This window comes from Anoplopoma fimbria, chromosome 6 (assembly GCF_027596085.1).
Source record: "Anoplopoma fimbria isolate UVic2021 breed Golden Eagle Sablefish chromosome 6, Afim_UVic_2022, whole genome shotgun sequence".
Classification (NCBI taxonomy): Eukaryota; Metazoa; Chordata; class Actinopteri; order Perciformes; family Anoplopomatidae; genus Anoplopoma; species Anoplopoma fimbria.
Window position 1 is genome coordinate 21,302,102 of NC_072454.1, and position 19,834 is coordinate 21,321,935.

At 38.7% G+C, this 19,834-nt stretch overlaps 1 protein-coding gene across 1 annotated transcript in view; it reads left to right on the forward strand.

The window, feature by feature from the left end:
* slc24a3 (solute carrier family 24 member 3) overlaps positions 1–13,102 on the forward strand; it is a 99,827-nt gene extending 86,725 nt beyond the window's left edge. Inside the window, 14 exon segments of the mRNA XM_054600136.1 lie at positions 399–473; positions 661–745; positions 1,658–1,761; positions 2,352–2,426; positions 2,839–2,864; positions 2,959–3,012; positions 4,335–4,462; positions 4,769–4,929; positions 6,109–6,349; positions 6,739–6,905; positions 9,003–9,117; positions 9,825–9,937; positions 12,744–12,809; positions 12,953–13,102. Coding sequence (XP_054456111.1) covers positions 399–473; positions 661–745; positions 1,658–1,761; positions 2,352–2,426; positions 2,839–2,864; positions 2,959–3,012; positions 4,335–4,462; positions 4,769–4,929; positions 6,109–6,349; positions 6,739–6,905; positions 9,003–9,117; positions 9,825–9,937; positions 12,744–12,809; positions 12,953–13,102 — 1,560 coding nt within the window.
* The last annotated feature ends 6,732 nt before the right edge of the window (positions 13,103–19,834 follow it).

A 19,834-nucleotide genomic window follows, 5' to 3' on the forward strand; every position in this document is an offset into this window, starting at 1 on the left:
AACAAGAGATAAGAAACACTCTCTCGGGTTTATTACCTTTGGACCTGGAAAAGTAAAGTAGCTAAATATGCTACCGTACGTTACCCGAGGACACTTCTTCTTCTACGACCAAGGCTCCTTCTGGGAGGCTTACTACAAACAGACAATGATAATAATGTATGGGAGCATTATACTATTGACTTAGTTTGTATCGGGGCTTAGTTTTTGCACAACAGGTGAATGATGATAGAGCCTGTGATTCCACTGCAAACCGAGCACAAATCCATTCTTTTTTCAGCAGGTGTCTTTGCCAGTTGTGTATTATACCTTACCAGTGTGTGTGTGTGTGTGTGTGTGTGTGTGTGTGTGTGTGTGTGTGTGTGTGTGTGTGTGCCTGTGTGTGTGTTTGGCCTCCACAGGCGGTCTACATGTTCTATGCCCTGGCCTTGGTGTGCGATGACTATTTCGTCCCCTCTCTGGAGAAGATTTGCGAGGTAAGAAAACGCTGCAGGTTATTACTGCACTTCCACTGAGCTTACATCACTTCACAGGAACTCTCTTTGTAAACCGCTGTGATGCATTGCTGTGAAGGATAGTGTTTTCTTTCTTTTTTTTTTTTTACCTTATTTACTTTCTTTCTTGCCTTATCTGCCTCTTTCTTTCTCATACTCTCTCAACCAGCGTCTCCAACTGAGTGAGGATGTCGCAGGTGCAACCTTTATGGCAGCGGGCAGTTCAGCTCCTGAACTGTTCACCTCTGTCATTGGTGAGAAACACTCTCACACACACACACACACAAACACACACGCACATGTGCTTCCATATATATTAATATTTATTTAAACATCTTTCGAGTGAATTGAAATCAAGAAACCAGTGAAAAGTCAAATATTTTTGAGTCAAGACTAAATTGATATCATTTTTATCTTTCCACATTTAACTTTAGTCATAACGCTGAGTCATGTCTTATATAACAATGAGATTAAACTAAACCCTTTAGATAAATTGACCCAACTTGTTGACAAAGTTTTTGTAAAGTGAATTGATTATCTACTTTCTCATGATACCTTTGTTATAATAATGTGTATATTTGATTTTATAATTTTGTATATTTTTCTATTGTGTATTTTTGTATTTTATTGCATTGTATAGGTATTTTTTCTCACAAAATTCCATCTCAAGTTGCAAATAGGCTTGTTGCAAACATTAGGCCTGTGAACCCTAAAAGAGTTCAATTTATTTCGTCATTCATTTTATTTATAATTCCAGATGCTTTAAGAGGTGAGAGTGTCCCACATTTCAAAGAAAGAACATTTTTGGTGACAGGATTTTTTTTTTTTTATCCCTTTAATTGTCTGGTGACCCTCAGACTTAAATTTGGCAGCTATGGTGTGCAGACCCCAAAGTTTAACGGTATTAAAATTTTCAAAATATAATCCCCATAACATAAATATAAAAACTATAGATACAACTAAGCTTAAATTATTATTTTAATATATTTTTTTTACCAATTACAGGGCTTATAAGCATACAATCACACCACAGAACCATAAACACAAAAACAAAAGATTTATCCCAGAAATGTGAACAAATAACAAGCTCTAACCGGCCCACAGGGCTTCTGTAACAAACAGCTCGTCCTGTGTGGTAACCAGTGTTTTGGTTATCTGCTGTACAGGAGTTTTCATCACAAAAGGTGACGTCGGGGTCGGCACCATCGTGGGCTCGGCCGTTTTCAACATCCTCTGCATTATTGGAGTGTGTGGGATATTTGCCGTCCAGGTACGGTCGCAAACCACACACACACACACACACACACACACACACACACACACACACACACACACACACACACACACACACACACACACACCTATCAACTATGTCTCTGTGTTTCTCTCTCTCTTTCCATTCCCTCCAAAATGCAGGCAGCCCCAAGCCTCCAGCACTATTTGTTCTTAAAAAAATATTAATAATGTCTCTCTTCTCATAACTGTATTATTTAGCAGCAAAAGTGTGTGTGTGTGTGTGTGTGGCTATAATCCCGGGAGGAAAAAAGAAACATACTTGAAAGATTTTTCCCTATTTAGATTACATGTTATATAAGACCAAACACACAAACACACACACACACACACACACACACACACACACACACACACACACACACACGCACAGGGCTTTGGTTTATCTTGTTAGTGGTGCAGCACTGAGTACCTTGTGGGATGTGTTACTCAACAGGACCAAAAAAATGTAGTTCAGTGTCTGCAAGTTTTTTGCATGGTCTCACTCCTTCTCCCTGTCTGTCTGTCTGTCTGTCTGTCTGTCTGTCTGTCTGTCTGTCTGTCTGTCTGTCTCTCTCTCTCTCCCAGACAATACATCTCACCCGCTGGCCTCTGCTCAGAGACTCTACGTACTACACCTTGTCAATCTCTGCTCTTTTAGTGGTAAGGAACAGCTTCACATACCCAAACACAGTCATATATTATTATTATTATTATTATTTAATTTGACTAAATTATTTAATTTTATTTCTATTGGTATCGGATTGTTTAGTTTTATTTTTTCATTTATTGTATTGTTTTATCAGGATTTAACTCTTACCTGCTTTGTTGGGCCTCACTGCCTTTGCTGCTTTGTTTGTCAAAGCACTTTGTTAACTCGCTTTTTAAAAGTGCTACATAAATAGATTAATATAGCACTTTTTCAATTATTAATATTATTATATTGTGAATCAACCTGTAGCGGGTGGAGAAATAAGAACATTTTTTAAATGTGTGATATCAACAGCTGTATATAAATAACACATTCACATCTATAATTTTCACTTATCTCTCACGTTCCTCTCCCACTTTACAGTTCATATATGACGAAAAAGTAGTGTGGTAAGTTATTCTTTTTATTTTTTTGAATAGATTTTGACTGTTAAAGAAAGAAATAAGCAGCAATTTAAATTGATCCAAACTGTGTGTTTTCCAGGTGGGAAGCTCTCACTTTGATTCTGATGTACTTCGTCTACATTTTGATCATGAAGTAAGTAATCTAGCTTCATTTCTGACACAAGGTTAGAACACCTCGTTGACAAAATGTGGACACTTAAAAAAAGCATGTAGTGTCTCATTGTTCGGTTTCTCCAGTCAGAATGTTCTCCGAGACACATGTTTGGACTCATCACTTCCTGCTGCTCTTTTTATGCCTCGTAGCCAGAGACAACCGTTCATCCGTCCGTAGCTTTCTCATGAACGCAATATCTCAGGAACGCCTGGAGGGTATTTCTTCAAATTTGTTTACATGGACTCGAGGATGATCTGATTAAAATGTGGTGGCCAAATGCAACTTATGACAAACATTTCTCCCAAATGTCTTAAATGATAAAATGAAGTGATGATAATTTGGACAGAAATGGATGTTAACTGCAACTTCACTAACTGGCGAAGGTATACAACCACAAGGCAGTAATTCACATTACATCACGTTTTGTATAAACAACTAATATGGTATTGTAACAGCTGTGGTCAGGTTCCGCAGTATCTCCATGGACTTGCCTCCATGTAATCATTATTTTTCATAACATCATGGGTGAAATTCTATAATCCCATTTATACCATGGCCAAAATTATGTAAACTTTTATTTTTGGAAACAATTTGGCACTGTCTGATTCAACATCACTGACATTCTCTTGTACGAGTATTAAACTAGAATGTTGATAAAGACACTATGTCAGAGCCCCTTTCAGTTACCTGAAAATAACACACCCCGATATGCAGCCAAATCCGAGTTGATTGACTCTTCCGATCGATATATTCTTAATGCTTGGCGAAATCAGACGTTTACCAGAAACTACTAAAGCTCAGAACCAAACGGGACCTCCAGCACTACAACCCGGCCAGCCACCGTATCGCTGGGTCCGCTGAAAGGAAGGTAGGTACGGGAGAGCCAGAAGCAGGAATGCACAGGGCAGACTGTCAGACACTGCTGCAGGGGGGGGAAATGGTTTTCTAAAGAGACTCTGGTGCTCCGAAATACTACCGCTTATTTCGTCAGCGACCGCCAAAATCAACATAAAATTAAAGTTCCTTGTTGAAGCTTAAATGATGGAAAAATGATAAAAAACAATTATGAAAGAAAGAAAACTACATACGATATAAATTGCAGAAAAGCAGTGTAGTGAAACACGATAAATCCGTAAGAGATTTCAGGTGGCGTGAAAGTGGTCTACCGAGAGCCCCATGGCCGCTCATAAAACAAAACTGATGAACAGTTGCAAAGTAATTTGTGGTAAAAAAAAAATCTTTCACTTATACTGTTGATAAATGTGAGAAGGTAATTGGAATCCACCCAACCTTTGTTTCAGGATGAACTCCCACATTGTTCGTTTTATTGAGAGGCGGAAGAAGAGCTCGCCCGGTTTGAGGAACGGAGCGGCCAATAACGCCGAGATAGACGATGGCTGTGATGCTACCTCTGTTCTACTGAAGAAAGGTACCCTTTAAAATGTAAACAGGCTAAACAAGAAATAGTTACATTACGACTAAACTTGTTTACATGTTAAGCATTTAAGTTTGTTTACCACTTTAAGAAACTAAATGCAGGTTAAATACTGAGCGGGACGGAGTTAGGCTAGCTGTTTCCCTCTGCTTACAGTCTTTATGCTAAGCTAAGCTGAAGACTTCCCTGCTCCATCTCCATTTTGGTACTTGGATGCATTCTCTTGCGGTCATAAGTGCATACATGTGGTTACATGCATGTGTGTTTGTCTTTGTGTGTGTGTGTGTGTGTATCCTACAGCAAACCACCACAGGAAGCCTTCGGTGCTGATGGTGGACGAGCTACTGTCGGCGTACCCCCACCAGCTGTCCTTCTCTGAGGCTGGCATGAGGATCATGATCACCAGCCACTTCTCCCCAAGAACCCGCCTCACCATGGCTTCCCGGATGCTCATCACTGAGGTCAGAAAACATACACACACTGATGCACTGAGAAAAAAAAGGGTGCTGACATTTTCGATTAGTAGGAGATCGCAGTGAATTTTCCCTCAGAGGGAAAAGTGTTTCAGACATCCTCTTTAGGAAAGTAATTTATTGCTGCACCGTGGCCCAGCCGATAAATCAGTTCCACCATTGAAGATTCCAGGTGTTGTGTATTTATTTGTACATTTCCCAAGGACATGACACATTTGACACCTGGTCAAATAAATAACAATATATCATTCCTCAATTATTTCTGATTGCAGTATTCTCGGCCAATCAAAAGTCTGACATGCCGATTCCAATTTTCTTTCTTTCTGTCTTTGCCAGAATGCAGTCATTTCTCTGTCTATGTAGATAAAATCATTTGCAGATTAATCAAATTATTCTACTTTAAACATGTTGTCATGAACAGCTGCATTCTTTGCCAGTTAATGTAATGATGACAAACCGCTAGTGATTCAGGTTTGGTTTAATATCTATCGGTGACATGAACAGTCCACAGCACTGCTTAAGCTCACGCTAGTGTTACTCTGCTCTGCTTAATCTAACGTTAGTTTAACGCTAGCGTTACTCTTGATAGCCTCGACTATCAAATTAAATCATGTGATTAAAATATTAAATGGGGAATTGTAGAGTGGTGTTTCTTCAACTGCAAACAATCTCTTGCCACACAGCTGAGTGGATGTGCCCGTTGTCATGAGAGCCAGTGATATTGACAGATGTTGGCTTCAATATTCACTCTACTGCAGCTTTTTACAACACTTTATATTTTGCAAGTTTATAGCTGGGATTTGGCAACCCCACATCAGCTTATCTTTAAACAAAGACACATAAGTCTTGTTCTTACACTTATGCTTGCCGACTGACCCACCAAACAATCATCCATCAGGGTATAACCTAGAGCCTAGATGGCCAGTCAACTATATTACATTCAACAGCTTAAAAAAACTCCTCTTCAATCGTGACAAAGGGTGATTTTACACTGATTTAAAAAAAAAAATCTGACTTTAAAAGAAGAAAGAAATTCCCAGTATTTATATCGAGATGTCACCTAATTCTCAGTTTGAAATTGACAAGTGAAGCTGTTGTATAAATAGGAAACGTGCTAGTTATATCAATAGGTTTGTGTTTAACTCTGTGTGTGTTTGTGTGACACAGAGGCAGCGTCTCATCAACACGCGGACTTTGACCAACGGCGATTCCGACGTTCCAGTCAAAGGAGGAAGTAGGCGGGGCATAGAAAACGGGCTGTCCGGGGCCGAGAGGGGTGGAGGCGTTCGCCGCGATGACCGGGAGGCTGGCAACGAGACGGAGAACGAGGACAACGAGAACAACGAGAATGACGAGGAGGAAGAAGAGGAGGAAGGAGGTGGACCCTTAGTACCCTTCCAGTGCCCAGGTACCTGCTGGAGACGGGTCCCGGTGGGATTTGTTATTGAAAATGATTTATTTCACTTTTTTCTTTTACAAATTGTGTTTTCCTCAAATTAATTTGAAATTTGAGAACAGTTTATCAAGTATAGTAAATATATTATTTTTGTATCCGTTTTTAGATTAACATATTAACATATCACCCATTTTACTGCATTTAACCATTGGTTTATTCATCTGTGTCTCAATTTGCAATAATATATATCCTGTATTTCACATACTGTAACAATGCAACTGTTCTTATGGGTGGTACATTTTAGAGGGGTGTTTATAGTGTGACAGGGGATAATAATCTGTCATGTGTATCTCAGTCTTGACCCTGTATCTGACCCTGTATCTGGCCCTGTGTGTTCGCAGCGGGTGCGTGTAACAAGCTGAAGTGGCTGCTGGCCTGGCCTCTGTGCCTGATGCTGTACTTCACGGTCCCCAACAGCTCCGCGCCTCGCTGGGACAACTACTTCATGCTGTCCTTCGTCTGCTCCACCCTTTGGATCGCCGCTTTCTCCTACGTCATGGTCTGGATGGTGAGAAACCGTGTAACAAAAAAGAGGGGGAAGGCAATCTGGCATAGATCTAGATTTCTTTTTATTATTCTAAATTATATACTTTTCTGCCATAGCTCGTGTGATTTTATACATTTGAATATGTGTTAAATCGTTCAATGTCTCGTGTAGCAGTTAAAGGAGCAGTGTGTAGCAGTCAGTCGTGTCTAGTGGCACAGATTGCATGCAACTAAATATCCTTCTGCTCACCCCTCCCTTTCCTAGTGTGTCAGAGAACTACGGAGGCCTTCGAGTAATGCAAAAATGCAAATAGGCCCTCTCTAGAGCCAGTGTTTGGTTTGTGCATTCTGGGCTACTCTATAAAGAGGATCCACTCCCCTAATAGATATGAAGGGGCTCTTGCTAAGTTAACGAAAACTTAAAATATAAAAAAAGCAGTTATGAATATTATATTACATTTCTGCTTATAGATCCCCCAAAATCCAACACACTGGACCCTTTAACATGTGAAAATTGATAAAGTTTAGCCATATAAAAAATAATTGGCATTAGTTAGTAGACATGAGCTGCATATTTTGGCTCTTAGAGCTATCAATTTTAGCATCTTTTAGATATTGTTTTGATTAGGTTTTTTGACATAAGCGCTTTAACTCACTCTCCCTGCCATTTTCAAGCTGTAAAAACACACTGCACTCTACCCGCCCAGCATCAAACAGTAGACAGACACAGTTAGCACATGGGTGAACACAGTAGAGCCTTTAGCGGCTAACAAGACGGATATTTAAGTCAGGAGTGATAGACCTGGAATAAATGAATGCTAATGCTGCTCCATGACTGCTCTGCTGGATGTGTAAATTGACAATAGTTGCTAAAACATTAGCCATACAAAGTTTTCAAGCCTATTATGTGTCAAATGTGTCCTCGCTTTGACATGGCCAACCTATTAGCACTCTACTCTGCGTTAGCAACGAGCGGGCGCATTGCGTCATGAGCACTAGCAACCAAAGTCGGGTTTTAAAGTTGTTTCAACTGATCATTTTGTCACTTTTGGGGTAGTGAAACAATCTGGAAATATATCATAGACATATCATCAACATTGGCCACCCCAGATGCCACCTCAAAATCTCAATATTAGTCAATATCTTTTATAATAAAGCTTGGGAAACCTAAAAACAGTAATACACATCATTGCTTTGTTCAAAGAAATCACATCACACTCACTCTGTAATGACCCATGTTACTTATCCAGTCTCTTCTTGCTAATTTTTTCGGGATTAAATCAAGCCTTTAAAAAAAGAATAAAGTCCATGACTTTAACGGCTTTAAGTATGGCAAGAATACTGTTTTTATTTTGAATCCAAAAACATCCATTCTAATTGTCGTATTATATCAGTGTAGTCTATGATGTATGGTATACTAAATTATTCAGTTAGGTCATTCTGAGTCCAAAAACACTTATGCGTATGCATGTAACCCTATTAATATATGTTTTTACTATCATTAGTAGAATATTAATGCAAAAGCAGGTAAGAAGACGCCACAAAAAAATAGGTTGCAAACAGGAAAAGCTGGATGTAAACAAAGCTGGATTTAAAATAATTTTACTCACAGTTTTTTTACTATGTAAATATTGTATGAGTAACACGTTTGTTAGACCCCAAAGGGTACACGCAATGCGTCATGATGCGTTACGCTGAATTTAAATACAACTTTGGTTTGTTTTCAAGAAAATGTCCACAGGGCTCCTTTTATCGGTGATGGCGAGGTGGTGTGCATTTAGTTTGTCAGAGCTTTTTTCACTGAGAACAGTTTCTGGCTGCTGCTTGAAATAAGTTTATTGAGAGCAAAGTCTGGTAGAGCTGACGGGAACTGCAGATGTAATTCTGTGTGGGTTCATATACGACCTACATCTATACATGACTCCACAAATCAATTGTTAATATGACAAAACATTGATAATTGAACATTTTGTCTAGTTTATAACAGCATTTTCTGTTCCAAACCCATCTAAAGCTGCCAATTTTTTTCCCCTTTCTCCCCAGTAGTTAAAAACACACACATACTCACAAGTGCCAAAGATACAAGCAGTAATAGTCTCTGTGTTTGTCCATCTGTCAGGTAACAGTGATAGGCTTCACATTCGGCATCCCAGATGTCATCATGGGCATCACCTTCCTGGCAGCCGGCACCAGCGTGCCTGATTGCATGGCCAGCCTAATAGTGGCAAGACAAGGTAATCACACACACACACACACACACACACACACACACACACACACACACACACAAACACACAAAATGACAGGTTACCGATCTGTTATTTAACACAGACACACACACACCTACGGCCCGATGGAAGCCAAACAACGGCATCAAAGTGAAGCCACTATCAAAGAGCCAGAGAAGATGGGAGGAGATGAGGGGGATAGAGATGGGTGGGTGGGGGTGTGTGGGGGGGGGGTGGGGGGGGGGCTGTCATCTTTTTCCGATGTCCCTCTTCTGTCCCTGTGGCGAGGCTTTAGAAGAAGAGGTGGGGGTGGTGTGATGGGGGAAAGACAGGCCGACAGGGTCCCTTCCTCCATCCTTTTCATCTTTGTTTATACTTGCTCCCGTCATCAAATATTTAAACGGCTCTGTCTGTCTGTCTGTGTGTGGGGTGGTGGACCACTAAACGCCATTGCCATTTTGGCGTCCCTCCTCCACTTTGTAGCCGCTGTCTCTTCATGGCTTCGTTGTTTCCGTGGGATGTCAGTCGGATAGATAGCTCCACTGATCTCACCCTGTGTCAGCCTAACTCTTTCCAAACCTGTCGCACCCCCCCAGTGTAACTTCCCGTCTCCTCGTTGGCCACTCACTTTTCTCTTGTTGCCGTCTCACTGTCCCTTTCCTGTCCTCTCCGTTTCTGCCGCTTCACACCACCGTCTTTATCCGTCTGTCCAGGAATGGGAGACATGGCCGTGTCCAACTCCATCGGCAGCAACGTCTTTGACATCTTGGTGGGGCTTGGCCTCCCCTGGGCCCTGAAGACCCTGGCTATCAACTACGGCTCCGATGTGAGTACAAAAGCGCTCAATATTACCATTATATCATAGAAATCACCAATCCTCAGATATCAATCGCATTTTATTACTGCAATCAGTGCAGCTTACTCTCTCCAGCAATGGTGGTGATTGCAGTTCTCTGTTTAGAAATCACATACAGTGTAGGTGCTCAAATACAACATATTTGATCCTTCGGACTTCAGATAATCTTATTTTTTTGCAGTTTCAGTATTCTAGATTGCTGTCTGCACACATCCATGGCTGAAACATATCTCGTCCTGTTTGCATCACCCAAGCAGGATGGGAGTTGTAGTGCCAAAACTCAAAACACCTGTATCCTAGATGGAAATAATAGAAAAGGAAAAACAGAATTGGTGACAAAATGAAAGTTGAATAAAAAAATAAAAAAACTGACACCCATTGCATTTCCCCCAATCTGATGTTGGAACAATCATATGCATAAATACAAAAATCAAACACACATGCTTTTGTGAACAAGGGTTTAAACTGCTTTGACGAGAAAACTGGAATACAGAGAGAATGACAATGTTCAATTTCCTCTTGTCCATAACTCAACTTTTAACAAAAGATATCCCTTAAAGTATGACAAACATACTTTAAGGGAGATCAAGTAAATATTTCAGCGGTGATTCACCTGCTGTCTGGCTGCTGCTTTTTGTAATGTGCAACCCTCGATATGAACGTTATATGATTTACAAAATCACCAACTTTCAGCTAAATATCAAATGGCATTTGAAAGATCATAAAGCTCCTTATTAGAAAGAAAGCACTGCTCATAAACAGAGAAATGGCATGTTAATATTGTACATACCAATAAAAGTGAGTGAAAATAAACACTTTAAAACCCAACATATCTTCCAAGCGCAGCTTACAGACCATCAGGGACACTGCTGGCCTTTGTTTGATGTTATCATTTCACGGACATCAGAAATAGCCTCAGTCAGCACTCTGATGAAGGCAAATAGCTGAAAACCTTTGGTGAATAAAGAGTTGTGAGACGCATTTCATATTGACAGACTGGCGTCTAAAGCTGCAGCTCGCTGTGCGTGCACGCCGTCAGAGTAAGAAATTGTTATTTCACAGTTTAACATGAGGCAGACTGTGAACAACAAGCGGTATCAGACACAATCATCTTTTTAATGTGAAATCCATATTCCAGTGTAAAGTGTAAGCGAAAAATTTTTTACGTTGCGTTCTCTTGAGTTGTTTGGAGATAAAAACACATAAAATATGATAAAAACTGTCAAAAGATGCTGAGCGATAACCTGTGAACTAGAGATAATAAACTGCCTTTAAAAAAAACGTATCTTAAATATCCCTCCCCCCCCGAAAAAAGTCAACTTGATAAACATGACACACTGCTTCATCAGATAACACAGTCTGAATGATAACACGGGCTACAGGATACAAAATAAAACAACAACAAAAAAGCAATTAAGTGGCAGAGAAACAAGCATGAACAGAGACTGTTACGGCGTGATCGTTGTAATAAGTGTTGTGTGTGTGTGTGTGTGTGTGTGTGTGTGTGTGTGTGTGTGTGTGTAGGGAGAGATAATAAGGAATTAGTTGCTGATTTACTGGTTCTAAATGAAAGCAGCTGCATCATCCAAAAATAATCAACACAAAGTAATAAATAAGTGTTTTATTGTTGTACAAAGACATAAAAAATGCAATCAAACGAGGTACTCTCAGCCAGAGTTATTTTATATATATATAGCAAAGGTGATTAATATTTTTTGAACAAAGCATAATCTGTTCGGCATTAAGTAGTCAGACGATGTGCTTGAAATGTGAAAAAGTCCACATTTATTGCTTGTATTAACTGCATAGAGGATCATAGGTCTGGGAAAAGTAGTAGCACAATGCACCAAGATAAATAAAAGTCCATTACAATGATAAAAGTTGTCCATAACTATAACTTCAACTATACGTGGAACATTTGCACGGATTCCTTTTGCCTCTCTGAGGTGATCATCTGATCTCCTCCGTCTCCATTAAAAAGGATTGGATTTTGCCGCAAAAATGTCGCCTTTTTAAAATCCCGCTGTGTCCAGGCCATAAGACATATTCATTAGAGCAGATTTAAAGGGATAGTTCAGATTTTTCGAATTGGGGTTGTATATGTACTTATCTGTTGTCAGTGTACTACCGACAGTATATAGCAATGTACTGATGTGGAACGGGGAAGCAGAAAAACATATTTTAGCCTCCTAAAAGAAAAACTCACCTAAAAAAGTATATATATAAGTGTGCGCTATATTTATACTATTTTCACTGCTTTATCTCTCATTTTTTGCCATCTATGCTCTCTTCAAAGCCACAAGACTTTACTGCTGCCTCCATCTGTACGTCTGTGTTGTGTGACTTCGGTGAATCCTTAACCCTTCAAAATACCAAAGTCACCCAAAATCACACAACAACACCAACAAACTAACTGATCGAGGCAGCTGTAGACCACCAACTTGTGTGTTCTGCGAGGTAAAATTACCATTTTTGTCAATGGAGAATTGCGGAGAATAGATGGACATAACGGCTTGAGTTCCCCTTCTGAAAGGGCCGGCTGACGGCAAGGTAAAATATGAAAAGACTCTAAATTTAGCGAAAATTTCAAACTGAGAGCATTCCAACCACCATCTACTGGAGGTTATACACTCACTGTGGATGAGTACTTCATACAGCCTCACTTCAAAATATCCAAACTATCCTTTTAAGATTGTGAAAAGTGATGAAAGTTCCAAAGTGTCCTTTTTCCACTTATGTCATAATGGTACTGATGTCATACATTATCTTCTTGCAGATCAAACTAAACAGCAAAGGACTGATCTTCTCCGTGGGTCTCCTGCTGGCGTCCGTGTTTCTAACTGTGAGTATATTAGGACATCATGTCTCGTCACAAGTTCCTCTGACGGATCTCTGACGTCTCTCTCCATGCGTTTGTGTCGATCTGCCTACTGATCTGTTTACCTGCTTGCTTCGCCACCCACCTGCCTCCATCTCTCATTCCAGGTCCTGGGAGTTCACCTCAACAAGTGGACTTTGGACAAGCGCCTGGGTTTCATGTGTCTCCTCCTCTACTCCGTCTTCCTGTGTTTCTCCTGCCTGATCGAGTACAACATCTTCACCTTTGTCAACCTGCCAACCTGCCGGGATGTCTGAGGCACACACGCACGCACGCACACACACACACACACACACACACACACACACACACATACTGATATAAATATGTTGCACACACTCACACTAGGAGTGGTGTTTGCAAGAAGTTCAAAGTGAAGTATTAATCACAGATGTGGCAATGTCCGACATTAGAATGAGAACCAGAAAGTATATTTCTAAATCTAATCAACCGTAACAATTCTTCGCAAATACCAATTGACAAAGGTCCGATTCACTCTGTTTCCTGCTGTTCTCCTCTTTTACGAGAAGAAATCCCACTCTGCCCTTTTTTTTCTGATGCTTGTCTTTCTGGTTTGTGCAATATGGGGCCGTGTGGGCGGAGCAGAGATGGAAATGACTGACTATACACAAGCCAGGACAGGACAGCGGACAACAGAAAAAATATCTATTTGTCCAACTACTCCTTGCTTCTGGCGTGAGGACCTTTTATTTTGAAAACTGCCCCGTATTTAGGTTTTGAAAGTATTAATGTTTACTAGCTGCTAACCTTTCCTGAGAGGAAAGGTGGGTCTTTTAGATCCACCAGTTGAGAATAATAATTATAAAAGCAATGACGTAAGTAGGTGTGTGTGTGTGTGTGCAAATAATGTTGCAAAGTTAGGGAGTCTTGAGGCACAGAACCAAATCTGTTATGCAGATGAGCACATTTTTTTTCCATTTTAGGACTATTTAAATTTCCAGTTCGTGGTCATAATTAAGTCTGTTGAGTTCAGAACATTTAAAGAGACACAGCTACAGATCAAATATATCCTGAAGCACAACCCCCACCATCACAACACACAGAACCAGGGCATTATCCAGTCACCTTTTTTTATAAATTAACTTCAATAGCATCACAGCTGTAGCTTCTATGTTTTGTACTGGAAATGAATTAGCTTTATGGAGTTTTTTTTTGTTATTTTTCTTTTCCCTTCTATGTAAATAGCACGCCTCTGTAAATACCACCCAGATGTCATATTTATTATTTATTCATGTTATGCGCACATTTCTCCTCCAGAGGTCACAAAATATGTGGTTGGGATTTTATTTATGAACCCGGGGGTTTGCTGAAATCCACACCTAAGATCTGTTCAGACGACCACTCATGTACAAACAAGCACAATTTCCTCCGAAGGTATTTGTCTCGTTGATTTCACGAATGACTTGTGTGTGTGTGTGTGTGTGTGTGTGTGTGTGTGTGTGTGTGTGTGTGTGTGTGTGTGTGTGTGTGTGTGTGTTTAAAAAAAACAGAATTTAAACTTGCACTGAAGAGCTTAAACTAGCTTCACAGAGAGACTGTAAATGTTTCTCATCTTAATGCATGCTGATTATGGGGAGAGCATCCTTGTAAAATGAAGCAGGTTTGTATGAAATTATCGGGTCGAGGTTTTTTCGGGAAGCAAGTGTTACGTTTTGGGGGGTTTGTTTTGTGGAGAGGTGTCCTAGTCACCTACGGAAGGAAAATGATGAACTGCTGCTTCTTCCTCTTCTAAAAGTAACCGACCAAATAGACTCAAAAATGGTGGTGGCATTATTTAGAAACAGATAAGCGAGTTGGACGAGGATGGATGTCCTGCTTCACTTCCTCTGTGGTCCCGGAGAGGAATTAAAGTGGTCGTGCGATCGTAGGAGTAGAGTAAAGATGCAATATAAAGCATCAGGACTTTTATCCCAGCTCTAATATTTTCAGGTTGGGTGTTTCAACTTTATTTTTATCCAGGAGTTCTTTGTATTTTGTAATGCCTAATGTCTAGATTTGTCCAGATATGGTAGGGTTTGTGGTAAATTGAGATATAAATATTCCTATAGTTTTTAGAGCATGTACAATGTGGTTTGTGAAAACCCCATCGGGGAGTTTTTTTATTCCACTACGGGAGTTTGAGTCACGCTATTCCTCAAAGACTTCCACCGCGGACGGGAACGCTTTGTCTGTCCGAGCCTGTCCGTTCTCACCAGTATCCATCAAATTGTCAGCGTTTTCCTCCAGATAAGTTCATTTGAAATGTCAAGTGCTCTACTTTTTTGTTGTTTCTAAAACACAACTAAGTCTGATTGGTTTCAGGGATATTTTTAATTTATTGATCAGTAATATAAAATCTAGAATCGGAGAAAATGTAAATGTTCGAATGTAAAAATAATTAATGTTGTTTTTTTTGTTTATATATATATATATAATATATATATATATTATACATATTTATTTATTTCAGAGACACAGGCAGAGTACTCCGTGCTATGACCGGACAACAGGGTTTAAATGTGTTTTGAATCTTGTGTAATGCAATAACTATGAGCATATACAAATTGTAAATATGCCGCTTTAATGATCAAAGACAAATTTATAAGAGTTTACCATAATGTACTCCAATTGTTAATGATGTCTTTCAATTTGTCACACTGTAACAGCATTCTTTATGAAATGATTTATCAATGACTATACAAACAATCAATACAGGACTGTTATTAACATACAGAGTCCTACAACTCTAATCGTCATCGTGGTCAGTTTTACCACACAGCATAATCAAATGAACGGTGTTATATCATTATTATTATTATTATCTGGTTAGAATGTCTGCCTAAAGGGAGGCATTGATGTTTACAATCTGAGGCAATCATTTTCTTTATCATAAGCATGTCATATAAGGGTAGAAATATTACTATACGTCCCATTATTTCCTAATAATTTATGTTTCCCTGAAAGAACTATGTAATGTAGTTCTAATTAAAGGGAAAGTTTTGAAGCAGTTGCTGATCTCCAGAGGATTTATATGGAAGCCCATTTCCATCAGTCAAATAAGACATTAAATGCTAGGAGTTACACAAATAAAAGTTATCATTAGTCAAAATGTCTAATTTGTAAGTCAAATTAAAATACTAAGTCAAAATAATTAATATTATATTGACTATATCATCATTTTGACTAAAATTGAAAAACAACATTTTTGACTAAAATTGAAAAACAGTACAAAATGTACCTATATACTCAGAACATTCCTCTTGGTTCTCTCGGTGTCATTTTAACATCTTTCCCAATTCACTGTCTATGGAGCTGGTCCAGATGTTATACTTAATTTCATCACAAATTTGGAATAACATATCAATTTTGAATTTAGGCATACTTCTTAAGCTACAGTAGCAATTACTAATTGGATGTGTACAAACTGAGCACGGTCTTTGTTTTACATAGTATCCCGGGATGTTCTTAAGAATTTACACTGCATATTTTCTTTCTGGGAAAATGTTAGGAAGTCATGGGACCAAAGAAATAAAATGTATATCACTCAAATCCAATAATGTTGATGATGGTTGGTACTTTGAAAATCAACACTGATCAAAGTTAAGTTTCAAAACATCAACAGTTGGTGATTTCACTTAAATTAAGAGGCGGATATTCAAGCATGTTTATTGTAGCATTCCTGACTCAAACAATTATCAATCACTAGCCACAACCTAGCTACTGCTCATTTTCGGTTGGGTAAGATACAGATATTTACTTTGTATTACAATATGCTGGCTGTTAAAGAAAAGAACACTGGTTACAAGGTATCAATCATCCTTTAATGTTTTGAAATATTACCAATATCTTTATAACCCAAGGCGTTTCTTTCAGTTTGTCATATATATCAGAAAATATCTGTATCATGCACTTTACCATTTATCAATTGATGCTACAGATTATTTGGTTCACTACATTCTGTGCTGCTATTCACTGCATGTACCTAACATCAAAACATAGGGTACCATGTCTTTGAAACTAACCAAACTACCACAAAGGCACTCACATTTTGAAAAGAGGCGTCTTGTAGAGGATATTTCTAAATAATTTGTGATATTCACATGGGTGATATTGCTGATGTACATATGTATATAGATAGGTGTAAATGTATTTATATATTTTTTGTCTCAATCTGTATATCTGTTGAATATATTTTCATAGATCCTAGGTCTCCCTTGTACCCCCCTTTGATGTGTTTGAGACCTCAAAACTATTGTCCTTTGTTTACTCGCATGGAGATATTTCAATATAATAAATAATTTATGGTAAATCTTTACGTACTTTGGGATGAGGGTCCAATGAGTTTTAGATGGCACTGGATTTAGTTTGAACTGGATATCCTAGATGACTGCATGCTGTTGCTAGCGTAGGATATAAGAGATGGAGAGTGAGAGTGTTTGCAGACGATACGTTTCTCTACGTGTCCAAGCTTTACCTCTTCATACACAAGAAACTTTTCAACAGAATGGTTTACTTTGTGTTTAGGTGTTTAAAATGTCATTTTAGAGATAATTTTGCTACCTGAGCATTAATAAAGTTGTCTTTGCTTAAGGTAACATAAGCCTTGTCCTGTGGTAAGTTTTTGTTGGACCTACTAACTCACACATGCGTGCAGAAACATACATATAAGAGCTGACCAGTACCTGTATATTTATTGTTAAACAATAGATACAGAACTGATCAGATGAATACATTCTTTTAAGGGAGGGTTGAAAATGTTCTCAGATCATTTTTTAAGCAAATGCAGTAATAGGAGTGGCTAAAATTACAAGTAAACATCCTGCATTCAAAACAATTGTATATTTAAAGTGCAAGTATGGAAGTATTAACAGCAATCTATATTAAAAGTATCAAAAGTAAAAGTACTCATGATGTAGAATGGCCAATTTCAGCTTGTTTGATTGATATACAGTGGGTACGGAAAGTATTCAGACCCCTTTAAATTTAAACTTTGTTTCATTGCAGCCATTTGCTAAAATCGAAAAAGTGTATTGTATGTATACGCATTAATGTACACTCAGCAACCCATCTTGACAGAAAAAAACAGAAATGTAGAAATTTTTGCAAATTTATTAAAAAAGAAAAACTGAAATATCACATGGTCATAAGTATTCAGACCCTTTGCTGTGACACTCATATTTAACTCACATGCTGTCCATTTCTTCTGATCCTCCTTGAGATGGTTCTACTCCTTCATTGGAGTCCAGCTGTGTTTAATTAAACTGATTGGACTTGATTAGGAAAGGCACACACCTGTCTATATAAGACCTTACAGCTCACAGTGCATGTCAGAACAAATGAGAATCATGAGGTCGAAGGAACTGCCCAAGGAGCTCAGAGACAGAATTGTGGCAAGGCACAGATCTGGCCAAGGTTACAAAAGAATTTCTGCAGCACTCAAGGTTCCTAAGAGCACAGTGGCCTCCATAATCCTTAAATGGAAGAAGTATGGGATGACCAGAACTCTTCCTAGACCTGGCCATCCAGCCAAACTGAGCAATCGTGGGAGAAGAGCCTTGGTGAGAGAGGTAAAGAAGAACCCAAAGATCACTGTGGCTGAGCTCCAGAGATGCAGTAGGGAGATGGGAGAAAGTTCCACAAAGTCAACTATCACTGCAGCCCTCCACCAGTCGGGGCTTTATGGCAGAGTGGCGCGACGGAAGCCTCTCCTCAGTGCAAGACATATGAAAGCCCGCATAGAGTTTGCCAAAAAACACATGGAGGACTCCCAAACTATGAGAAATAAGATTCTCTGGTCTGATGAGACCAAGATTGAACTTTTTGGCGTTAATTCTAAGCGGTATGTGTGGAGAAAACCAGGCACTGCTCATCACCTGCCCAATACAATCCCAACAGTGAAACATGGTGGTGGCAGCATCATGCTATGGGGGTGTTTTTCAGCTGCAGGGACAGGACGACTGGTTGCAATTAATTAATGCGAAAAAAAAGAATGATTTTAGCAAATGGCTGCAATGAAACAAAGTGAAAAATTTAAATCCTGGATAATTATTATTTGTGGATTTATTATTTGTTTTATACTAAAAAATATTATCTGACAGCACTTTGGTCTGCCATTAAAACATTTAAGTATAGTATATGCCATGTAAAAGTCCCAGCATATGTCATAAAAAGTCATAGTATTGCATGCCTTATGAAAGAGTACAGTATTTAATAAATGTTGGTAAAATAAATTTCAGTGAATCATCAATACCAAAATATATATGATTTATGTGTAGCTATATTGTAACCCAAAATTAACGAGCTGGAAATATGTTTTTATAATTTTTATATTTCAGCTCTCTCTACTGTATCAACAACAAAGTTAGTTTATATTCCCAAAAAAAACACTTTAATATTATTTGATTGGCGTTAATCATCCAAAATGAGGTCAGCTGGACAACAAATAACGTGACCGTAAATAAGATAAAATTAGAAATACAGATTTCCCGACAGCTCTCATGGGGATTGTCTCTGTGCACACTTGTCTGATATGTAGAAAGCACTGAAGATCAATAGCGTAAGATCCTCCCTTATTTTGGAGACACACATATCAACTCTGCTGCTGTATGATGACTTCAATTATTTAATGAAGTCATGATTAAAATAAAAAATAATTAATTTAATTAATAATTATAATGATAATACGTGTCACTCACTTTAACGCATTCAAAGTTGTATTTTGATGAGCATTTACTATGAAAATGTGGACCAATGTGAAAATGCCAGAAATCTAAATATATGAAAGAGGATTTGTGATGTTTTGGAGACATCTATGCACGCTACACAAACGTCCTTTTGCATTCTCTGTAAAGTTTATGGACAAACTGTTTGTCCTGACATGCTGCATTCATGTAAATGACGTTTAAATCTGTCAAGAAAACAAATTCCCCCTTTTAACATTATGGCCCAATAATGGAGAAGCTGGAAGTCATATCCGTCCTCCAGCACAC